Consider the following 11,855-nt stretch of genomic DNA (forward strand, 5'->3'; position numbering starts at 1 on the left):
GCGAGGCAGGGAGCTGCCAGCACCTCACTGTGCCCGAGTCCTTACAGGCAGAGAGCCAGCGTCTGACATGGGGGGGTCTTAGTGTCCGAATCTATGGAGGATCTGACCCATGCTGCCCCCTGCTGTGTGTGTGTTTATGTGTGTGTGCGTTGTACCGGGACAATCAGGCCACCGTGGAGATGTGAAGTGGGAGAGGTGATTATGATGTGGGTACTGTCATAGATGTGAGAAGCCTGCAATTACGGCCGATGACCGGCAATCCTCTTGAATAATTATTTCCATTTATGCTCCTGTGTGACCTTTTGGATTTTCTAAGTCTAAAACCCTGCTGTCTGCTCTGGGCAGAGATGTATAGTAACAAAGTAGAACTACTTCACTACTGTACTTAAGTACTAAAAGGCTGTATCTGTACTCTACTGGAGTATTATTTGTTTCTCCTACTTGTACTTAAGTACATATTTTCGATGAGTTTAATACTTTTACTCAGATACATTTTTTATGTGCTGCATCGTTACTCGTTACAATTATAAAAATGTTACAAATCTTTCCAAACCCACGTAGCGGTAGATGGCTCTGTCACCAGGTTTGATGAAGCTGGTGACAGAGCTGGTGAGGAAGGGGACCACCCCTGGCCCTAATTAGAGTCCATGTTTCATTTGTCTGTCTCTGCCTCCTGAAAGATTGCGAAATAATGGCCATCAAAAATTCACCGTCGAATTTGAAGAAACATATAAAGGTAAATATAATACACAAATGGCACCCCAGCTTGAGCTATCAGAAAGTGCTAGCTAACTAGCTACCCATGCTGCGGTGTACATTCCTGTCCTTGTACTGCTGCTACAGACAAAGGAATTGCGAGTGTCCTTTAGGCTAAAGATTTGAACTATTCAAACTTTTGACTGCTTTCTTTAATAACTACATAACACAATACGTCGTTTTACTTTCAGTACTTGAGTAGTACATTTTAAAATAAACTTCTTGCAATATTTAAGTACAAAAAATGTACTTCCACTTAAGTGTGGTGCTTAAAGAGCACTTCAACTTCTACTCAAGTCACTTTTTTGATAGATCACTTGTACTTTTACTCAAGTCTGGGTCTCCAGTACTTTATACATGTCTGGCTCTGGGCTAACTATATTTCAGCGTTACTGTAGTGTGAATGCTGTTGTAGTAGGGATGCTTATGGCAGGTAACGAGTAGCCTGCTATGCTACTTGACTATAAAGTGTGTGTGTGTGTGTGTGTGTGTGTGTGTGTGTGTGTGTGTGTGTGTGCGTGTGTGTGTTTGGCAGGATGGATGTCCACAGGTTCATACAACCCCTTTAACAGAACAAATTGCAGGCTACACCATCCATCCTGCCAAATTGCCATATATAACACACACACACACACACACACACACACACACACACACACACACACACACACACACACACACACACTCACTCTGCCTCTTGTGTTGTTGGTATGGTAACCACAGAGAAGTGTCCAAGCTCTCCAAATTCCCGGTTCTTCTCTTTTTTTCTGTCCTTGGGACTCATTCTACAGCAAAGTTACATGTTCTATTTTTAAAGCTGCCGAGCCTTTTTTTTTGTTCATCCTGTAGACCGACGAGTGACCTAAGTGGACATGCACACACCTCAAATACCAAGTGTTACTTGAAAACGTAAAGCTGCTGACTACATGCAAGTTAGAACAATTATATAAACGTGAACTAAAACCATAAAACCATCAAACCATCGATCTGTTTTTTGTGGAACCTTTCTTAACCTTGCAAGCTGTTTCTTTTCACTTCAGAGAGCACAACCGTTTACAGGCAGCAATTTCAGTGAAGAACATTAAAAAAGTGCAGCTGCAATGACTCACAAGGTTGTGCAACAGTGGTGCTTTACTCCAGTACTATACTTAAGTCCAAATGCTGAGGTACTTGTACGAGTCTTGAGTCTACTCCGCTACATTTCAGAGAGAAATATTGTACTTTTTACTCCACTACATCAATCTGACAGCTTTAGTTACTAGTTACTTTACACATTAAGATTTCTGCACACAAAACACATGTAGTTTATAAAATCTGATGTTTTATTATAAATGAACTAGCCAACAATATAACGGCCTTCAAGTCCATCAGACCATTAAACACACAACTGTTTAGATCCTTTACACTTTCTAAAATGGGAGGATTTTTCTGCATTGAGTACTTTTACTTTTAATACTTTAAGTACATTTTCCTGATGATACTTCCAGACTTTTATTTAAGTAACATTTTCAATGAAGGACTTTTACTTGTAACAGAGTATTTTTACAGTGTGGTATTAGTACTGTTATTTAAGTAAAGGATCTTCTTCCACCACTGAGGATATCATACGAACCCGTTCGTAAGAATGTGTTGAATAAGTTATGACCTCTGTAAAGTTTCATCCTGTTATTGCCAAGATATCACCACATTGTATCCATTTATAATATTGCTCATTTAACGTGAATGTGTAAGTGTTGTAAATAACTTGGTAGAACTGGAAAAAAACCATTAGTTTATTTGAAGCATTTTGTTCCAGAAACAGTGTTAAAATGTCTTTAAAAAATATAAAAATGAAAATGCTGCACGAGTCTATCTGCCACAAATCACATCCAACCGATTGTTTTTTACAGAACAGTTACACAAAGTTTGTAGAAAATATTGGTTACACATCACACACAAATAAACTATCCATCTAGTAATCACTACTATAATCAGTGATGATCATTGATTGTTCACCAAGACACTATTTTATTTGTTAGTCAAACATTACACAGTTTCAACAGTTTCAACTTTTCAGTTTCATCTGATTTGAATGATTTCTAGAGAGGAAAACTACAACCAACTTTACACGACAGAACACATCCCGAAGCTAAACGTGGATAATTAACACAAACTTAAGACAAATAGTAACAGATTGGTTCATTCCGTCTGTTCCCCCCCGTTGAGGATTTACATCAGCAGATGGGGTCAGCCCTATGTTCCCACAGCCCAAAGGTCCCACAGCCCAAAGGTCCCACAGCCCTATGTTCCCACAGCCCAAAGGTCCCACAGCCCAATGGTCCCACATTTCTAAGACTTTTCTTAAAATTAGGCCCTATGTTAGGGTTAGGGTTACATTCCATCTGTAGTCCATTGCTACTGGATAATAGGTTGAGTGTAATTGGCTACCAAATTGGGAGAAAGGGGGATACAATTTGATACAAATTTATGAAAAAGGAAATGTGGGAACATAGGGCCTAATTTTGGAAAAAAATCTCAGAAATGTGGGAACATAGGGCTGTGGGAACATGGGGCTGTAGGGACATAGGGCTGTAGGAACATAGGGCTGTGTCAACATAGGGCTGTGGGAACACAGGGCTGTGGGAACATAGGGCTGTGGGGACATAGGGCTGTGTCAACATAGGGCTGTGTCAACATAGGGCTGTGGGAACACAGGGCTGTAGGAACATAGGGCTGTGGGGACATAGGGCTGTAGGAACATAGGGCTGTAGGAACATAGGGCTGTGTCAACATAGGGCTGTGGGAACACAGGGCTGTGGGAACATAGGGCTGTGGGGACATAGGGCTGTAGGAACATAGGGCTGTAGGAACATAGGGCTGTGGGAACATTGGGCTGTGGGGACATAGGGCTGTGGGAACATAGGGCTGTGGGAACATAGGGCTGTAGGAACATAGGGCTGTGGGAACATAGGGCTGTGGGAACATAGGGCTGTGGGAACATAGGGCTGTAGGAACATAGGGCTGTAGGAACATAGGGCTGTGGGAACATAGGGCTGTGGGAACATAGGGCTGTGTCAACATAGGGCTGTGGGAACATAGGGCTGTGGGAACATAGGGCTGTAGGAACATAGGGCTGTAGGAACATAGGGCTGTAGGAACATAGGGCTGTGGGAACATAGGGCTGTGTCAACATAGGGCTGTGGGAACATAGGGCTGTGGGAACATAGGGCTGTGGGAACATAGGGCTGTGGGGACATAGGGCTGTGGGAAGATAGGGCCTAAGTTTCAGTGGAAAAAAAAATCCACACTCCCCAGCAGATGGGCAGTGGGACAGGAAGGAACATTTATAATGAATTGTGGCTTTTTATTCAGTATTGATTTTTGATTTAATGGTTTTATATAATTCAGATTGCCAGGTATCAATTGTCGCTTCGCTATAACGTTGCACATTCGATGCAAGGTGGCTCAATTTGTTAACAAAGTGTTTTGTTTTATGACCAAATCCAAGTCAAAGTATCCAAAATCTGGACTCCACTTATTTGTTTAAAACCAAACTACCTTTACCAGTGTTGTAATGTTATAAAGTCCAAATACTGTTACTGTACTCAAGTAGAAATTTCATCTATCTGAACTCTAACGTTATTTATATTTATGGAAACTTTCACTTTTACTCCGATACATTTCCTATATAAAATGTGAACTCCGATACAGCGGTGACCATAATGTTACACACCTGTGGCTGTATTTGCAATACATGTTTTGGTAAGTTGGAGTGAAAGATACTTCCTCGCCAAAAATGAAAATGTCTGTTTTTGTTTTTCTCTTTGTTGATGTCAGACTTTGAATTTGATGTTTAAGAAGGTGTGGACACCCTGAATATGACACTTTACTATAAAGGAAGTTCATAATCAATTTATTTTCTATAATTAAGTACATTCAATATCAGAAAATTACTTTTGATACTCAAGTACAGTAAATATCATGTACTTTTAAGACATTTACTCAACTGATATTCTAAAAGGTGACTTTAACTTCTACCAAAGTCATTTTCTGTAAGATACTTGTACTTTTACATAGGTATTACTTTCAGTTACTTTATACAAGACTGATCTTTACTAATGAGCTGCCTGGTGTTTCCCGTACAATAAAAAATAATACAAAAAATTTCAGATTGTGAACTCGTACCATCATGTATCAAAAAGTGAGCTCTGCCTTTCCTTCGTAATTTCCAAATCAACCCTCAAAGAACTTGACAAAGAAGGAGCAGACGGAGTGCCATCCCTCGCTGCAGTAACTCTGTGCCGGCGCCATGTCGTTCAACACTCCTTCTTCGTCATCAAACCCAGTCCTCTCCTCCCTCTTCTTCTTCTCCTCCTCGTCCTCTTCCTCCTTCTTCTTACTCCTCTCGGCCTTCCCTGCGTCTGAGCCCTTACTGGCTGCTGGTCCTCTCTTCTTGCCTCCTTCTCTCGCACCCTTCCTCTCCTCCTCTCCGCTGCGTTGGGCGAGCTTCATGTGGGCCTCGGCCGGAGCCTTCTTGCAGGTTTTAGCCTTCAGGACTTTCTCTCCTTCGCAGGCGTTCTGCCTCTTCTTCAGCTTCCCCACCTGCTGCTTCCAGTACTGGCTGGACTTCACCCCGTAGGCCGGGCACAGGTCGGGTTTACCGGCGTAACGACACCAATACCTGGAGGAGAAGCAGAAACAAAACTAGAACTAGAAGGGCACTCGGACGGCGTAGAACTCCAGCCAAGGTAGACACCAAATTGCTAAATTGCATTTTGTGTTAACCGACTATTATCTGTACGTTTATCTGGACCCATACCTGCCTTTTTCCTCCCAAAAAATCAATGGTCACCTTTGGTGTCAGAGGGCTGCATTTGTCAGACGTGATTAAGTTGTACCAACAAAGACTGTCCCTTAAAAATCAAACACTAAAAACCCTTAAACATCACACTGCGTGACCTGGTCACGACTCAGCTATTTCTTCTCAATCATAAATATGTAACACATTTTTCCCATTAGGCAGTTGTCCAAAATTGAACTCATCAGCACAGGAATGATTTGAATAATAATACTTGGTTCTGAGTGTCCTCCTCACTAAGTGAACCCCTGAATTATGTAAAGTGAGTGAAAATGGCTGCACCTGTATCCAACAAATCTGAACGTGAAACCCCAAGACAATACCGTAAATGTATTGATTTTGCTATACTACAGGCAAAAAGGATCTCTGTGGTCAAAAGTGCGGCATTTGTCAGACGCGTAGGCGTAGATTTCTCTCTTTCTCTGTGAATTGAAGCTGCCTTCTAGTGCGGTCGGAAAAGTCGAGATCTATAAAGGACCTGACGGAAAACAGTCAATGCTTTTGTGGTTGAGATGTAGATGATTCCTAAAAAAACATGTGCTATCGTCATTTGGCGAGACGTTGCACTCAGTGGCCCTCCCTGAATGAATAAAGGTTATAAATACGTAAAAAGGACTATAGCTGTCATCTGGAATAAAATGGAGGCACCTACAATTGGTGTTTGGATCCAGATTATGGCGCAATGTATGTCCATGGAGAGACTGGCATATATATTGAGAGGCAAATTGGGGGTGTATGAGAAAACCTGGAGGCCATTTGCCCGGGTTTTGTAAAGGAAGAAGACATAGGGGAGCTGTTACTGTGAAGGCTGATTAATGGTTCCAGGGGGGCTCCATGCAGAGCTTTCTCCCTAGCCTGCGTAAGTGGCCTTGTTCGTTGGTGTGTGTGTGTCGTTCTCTGTAAGAGAAAAGCAGGGCCGGCATGTGTGTGTGGGTGGGGAGTGTGTGGTAGAGCGAGTGAGAGAGTGACGGGGATTATCTTCGGAGCGAGTAGTGACTCTAGAGTCATAGTGAGAGAAACAAAGTGTCTCCCCTGTTCTTTCTGACCACGGTGGGAGATCTGGAGCAGGAACAGTTAACCCTCTCCTTGATTTCATGTTGTTTATGGAGAAGGAGAACATGGAAATGAGTCGGGGGGGAAATGCAAAGCAACCAAGCCAGGGCCGAGCGGCGTGTAGTTAAATTTTTTGAGAGGTGCACGTCAGGCTACGGCCATAGGCGCAGCAAGTGCACCCCCCTGGTGGCGAAGCTTTAAAACTGCGATGACGATAGAATTATAGCTTATAAATATCTCTGGTTGTTGCTTCTGTTCCACGACATTTTGTATGTCATGTTTGGGGTGTGGGATGAAGAGAGGTATAATTTTAGTAATTTTAAAATTATTTAATTTATATTCAGTATGTATTGGCCAATCAGATTTGTCCTGATGCAATTGCGATTCAGCCTACGCATAGCATGCATGCACACTCGTATAGTGTCTACTATATCTATCAGTGCTAATTAGCAATGTCTCAAAAGAGAGATTTTTTGCCCAACCCCAAACACCCGAGGACTAGCGAGACGCACCGTCAGCTCCACTGTACTTCATGGAGGGGAGTGGCGTGTGAGTTTTTGAAAGGAGACAGTGGTAGAGTGGTCTGCAGAATACAGAGCCTGTGTAACGTAGTATCTTTAGACTCTACGTGGACCGTGGACATCCTCCCCCCCCCCAGCTCCCCAGCACCTCCTGTCGAAAATATCTTCCTGCGCGACTGGCTACAGCGTAGGGTCGGTATCTCCGCGTATCTGCATACGTACCCACGGCGTCGATTTAACGCAGAAGCATAAATCTGCCTTGACACTGTCATTTGTGTCTGACAGACAGACACAAAACGTGTTTATAAAGTCCTTTTTTTAAATTGAAAAACCGAAGGACGCCTAAACCCCTCACCAAATACGAAGTCTTCCACAAAGCTAGGGAGGACACTGTACTGTTAATGCTTCCCTCACCTCTGCGGCTCTCCCAGTGTTTCGGTGCTGCAGTTGACCAGCAGGCTCACCAGGCCTTCGCCAGACGTCTGCCAGGTGCAGCGATGGCCCTCCTTGGTGCTCAGCTCTCCAGAGCCGGGCACTGAGCGGTTCCTGGGCCTCTTGGCCGGCGGCGTCGACGGCGGAGGCTGGCGGGGTTTGTCGGGTTTCCCCTCGCCAGGCTGCCGCTTGGCCTCGGCGAGGACGGGGAGGCAGAGGAGGAGGACGAAGACCAAACTGTACGGCAGGAGACTCATGGTCGCTGCGAAGAGACATTTTGGACACAGTGATGAGGAAAATGTGAATGTCAATTTGTTTTCTGAAGTACCTAGATAGTCTGGTAGCCAACTAAGTGAACCTGGAAATGTTGAGTTATAATGTGTATTTTTTCACAGTTTGACTCCCAAGACATATGGGAACTGATTTAGACAGGAGATTGGCTTAGCTTTTATTGATCTATGTGTGATATCAATACATATCGGTAAGATTCATGTTCCGTTTTATTTATTTATTTGTCTTTAAGGTCATACAACATTCTTTTACATTCAAGTGACCTCACTGCAGAACAAATATTCTAATAACCCAGTTTTTCCTGAAAAAAATGATGTTCATCAACTGACTGTAGACAACAGGGTTAATGTTTTACAAGCTTTTTTAGAAAATAAAACCAGACGGACAATGAAATGTAAAAATGACCTTATGTTTCTGAGCGTTAAAATGAAATCAATTGAAACTAATAATGAATGTGATGTTTTATTTAGCAGAATTACATTATGTTGTTCTATCCTATCCAATATTTCCTATATTTCTAAGCATATTTTCCAAAAATCCTGGAATCGCCCCTGTTTTTGATGCCTTCCTCGTCAGGATCAGAGGGTCAGAACGTCATAGAGTGACACAACACGAGTGTTAGAAAGTTTGAAAAAGGACAATGGACACAGAGTGGGGGTGTGAGTCTCTGTCAGCGGCTTATTGAAAATCAGCCAAGCGTCAGAAAACACTCCCCCATGAAGAGTCCAGACCGGACACGCAGCTATCAAACGACAAGCAGGGAGGGAGGGAGGGAGGGAGGGAGGGGAGGATTACCGCTCAACTCTGAGTCTATCATTTATTCACATGGATTTCTCTTTCAGAAAAATCAAATGATGCAGAAAACAGGAACAATACGTTCCTGAAAACAGGAACAATACGTTCCTGTTTTGACGTATATTGTCAGCGGTTTGACACTAAACTAAGTGCTACTACGACAAACCTACGACAAACTGAGACTTTCTTCACTTTCTAAATGATCTTTTAATGTGTGTACCCGTTTACTACCCTTAACCCAAAATCCTTATCCCTGCTCAAGGGCACCTCACTGGTGGTCACTTCCTCCACCCAGATATAATGCTGTCGGGATTGAACCGATGACCTCACGCTCGCTTCTCTAACCTTAAGACCACCACTGCTATATATATATCTATATATATAGATATATATATACATATACCTATACATATACCTATATAATAGTACAGTCACAGGGACCATTTTTATACTTTTAAGACTTTAACTACATTTCCCTGATTATACATACAGACTTTTACTGTAACAGAGTATTTTTACAGTGTGGTTTTAGTACTTTTTACTGCAGTAAATGATCTGAATACTTCCTTGGTATTAACACGCGTTTCATTTTTAGCACTGGATCAGATCCTTCGTCCGTCATCACTTTCACCCGTCTGATTCGCTGTCTGTCTGTGTGTGTGTTTGTGTGTGTGTGTGTCTTCAGCAATAACCAGACTGAATGAAAACCAGGAAGGGTGCAGAGCGATCTGAGAGCCTGCGGGCCACCTAACTCCACCCAAACACTCCAGCACTTCCTCATTCTTCACATTTCCGCCCCGAAGCCGACCAACGGCAAATATTAGTTTTTTATCCTTTAACAGGAAGACGCCGAACGGTGCAGATGTGTGTGTTCACAGTGTGTAACTAAGTACATTTACTCCAGTAGTGTACTTCAGTCCAAATGTTGAGGTACTTTACTTGAGTTAGCACCCCTCTCTCTCTGTTCTTTCTCTAGCTCGCTCCACCACTTTGTTTTATCTAACATTAGCAGCGCTCCACATAGCGTTCTGAGATACTGTAGCATTAGCTGTTGTTATAGCAACAAAAGACGCTCTTGGCTGCTTTTTGGAATTAAAACGCTGATCAAACTGATCAAATGCTCAGTCTCTTTTAAGTTTAATGAGAGTAAAAGCGTTAATTGGGTTTCCCTGGTTGCTTCCCTGTACCTTCATATGGTTAACAATGTGATACCGTCGGAACAACATAACAGGTTGTGTGCTGCCGAAATTATCCCGTTAATGTTTGTGTTTGTGAATTAATGAGGTGGGAAATGAAATCACAAGGACACTGTGCTCCAGAGCGCTGTGTTGTTTTTGTTTTACTCCCTGAACAAATGAAAAGGCTTCACAATCAGGCACAATTATTATTATTTCTTTATCTACACTTCCCCTCATTTAAAAAAAAAAAAAACACACAAACTGATTTCAGAGTTTTCCTGCCTATTCTACTAAACTCACCGGAAAACTGACCCTGACATTTAATGCTTTTGTTAAGTCTGTAGTGGATGTACCAAGCCATCTATTAGTGCTTGGGTTCCCGCTGTGCTCAGTGCATTGCATGATAAATAAAATCCCATGCCACCAGGGATACTCAATTCTAATTGGCTGAAGGGTGTGCATTCTGTAACAGCACAGCCTCTGATGGCGTCTTCCCACCAAGGCGGAATATAATATTTGCGTCGCGCCATTCACCTAAGATTGATCACGGGATCATTTTTGAATAATTTGTGTTTATTCGCGTTACTCGCGTACCTGCCGGTGTAGAGCTGTAGGCACCATCAATGTTTCTTTCCGTTATCTGGATTAATAATTTCCCCTGGTGGAGCAACAAAACAGTAATATTACACTGCCTTCTTCAGGAAGGAAACATTACGTCCTATGTCTGCCACTTCCAGCGCGACTTGAAGTAGAGATTGTGCCGTTTAACTGCACGTAAAAAGTCTGAATTCAAACTTCATCAGGTCTCTCAGCAAGACGACAAGTAAACAACTTTTAAAACGCTTGTTTTCTGGATGGCGTTTAGATCAATCAGGGCTCTGCCAACATTGGAGCTGCTCCATGAACACAGCAACATACATAGAATCTTCAGAACTTACCAGGTAGTCAAACTTCCCCCACTTACTTTTCCCAAAGAAAACTCTTTGTCTTCAAAGAAGACTTTTTTTTTTGTCTAAACAATGACGTGCTACAGCACTCCGGGTGCTACAGACAGCTACGGTAATCTGTTACTCGAATTTGCGATGCGAATGAGGTGAATTTCGCATCCTCGTCTCATTCGCGCCGCCTGCCGCGACTTTGCGTCTATTCGCGTGAAAAGCCATTAGTCTGTCAGTGTCGACACAGGATGTGTTCAGGCACAGCACTGCATGGAATAATTCTCATGAACGTGTTCGTTTGATATTGTACGAAAGCGTATGCACAACCATTTGTATGTTATCCCACGAAGCTACAGCGACCGCCTGCCGGCGACGTGACGACAGGTCTCATGACAGTTAGGTTTAGCTTTCTTTCGTTGAATTTAGCCGACAAAAAGTGAGTGTACAGAACAGTCTATATCCACGACGTTCTGCAGGAAATTCCACCGAATGCATGTCACCATTGTTTCTTTCCAATTTCTTTGTTTTGGCATTTTAAACTCTGGTGGATTTGTGAGGACTACGGTTAACTGCTCCTCAGATCTCTGCAGGGTAAATCCAGACAGCTAGCTAGACTATCTGTCCAATCGGAGTTTTCTGTTGCACGACTAAAACTACTTTTGAACGTACACATGTTCCACCAAAACAAGTTCCTTCCTGAGACTATTTTGCGATGGCACTGTGGCTCCATCCGGCGCTTAGCCCCGTCCAAGACAATTGTTATTGGTTTAAAGAAATGCCAATAAACCAGCGCACGTTTTTCTCCCATTCCGGAATGCTGGGTGGACTCGACAGACCTTCCTTCGCAGCGCTGTGGAGGAAGGTCTGGAAAAGCAAGACTAGGTACAGAAAAACCTGAGGTTAAGGTTGTGATAGCAGCCGTTACAGTTAAGTGTAGCCGAGAACAGAGAAGCTCAGATTACACCAACATATTCATAAGAACAGGTTGTATGATATTGCCGAAAACGTATACACAACAGTTCGTATATCTTTCAAAATTACAGCGACTGGTAAC

At 42.8% G+C, this 11,855-nt stretch overlaps 1 protein-coding gene across 1 annotated transcript; it reads right to left on the minus strand.

Annotated features, from left to right (window-relative positions):
* Positions 1–4,968: 4,968 nt before the first annotated feature.
* Positions 4,969–10,224, minus strand: fgfbp3 (fibroblast growth factor binding protein 3). Its single transcript, XM_078272637.1, has 3 exons — positions 10,164–10,224; positions 7,582–7,957; positions 4,969–5,416 (listed from the first exon to the last, which is right to left on the minus strand). The coding sequence occupies exons 1-3, from the start codon at positions 10,222–10,224 to the stop codon at positions 4,969–4,971; spliced, it is 885 nt and encodes a 294-aa protein (XP_078128763.1).
* Between the last annotated feature and the right edge of the window lie 1,631 nt (positions 10,225–11,855).

The sequence above is a fragment of the Sander vitreus genome, chromosome 17 (genome assembly GCF_031162955.1).
Source record: "Sander vitreus isolate 19-12246 chromosome 17, sanVit1, whole genome shotgun sequence".
Taxonomy (NCBI): domain Eukaryota; kingdom Metazoa; phylum Chordata; class Actinopteri; order Perciformes; family Percidae; genus Sander; species Sander vitreus.

Coding starts and splice junctions, on each gene's coding strand:
- fgfbp3 (XM_078272637.1), bottom strand. CDS start 10,224: ATGGCTTGGTACATCCACTACAGACTTAACAAAAGCATTAAATGTCAG. Junction 7,958..10,163: donor ATGTCAGGGTCAGTTTTCCG/GTGAGTTTAGTA, acceptor CAACATTTCCAG/GTTCACTTAGTTGGCTACCA. Junction 5,417..7,581: donor ACACTGGGAGAGCCGCAGAG/GTGAGGGAAGCA, acceptor CTTCTCCTCCAG/GTATTGGTGTCGTTACGCCG.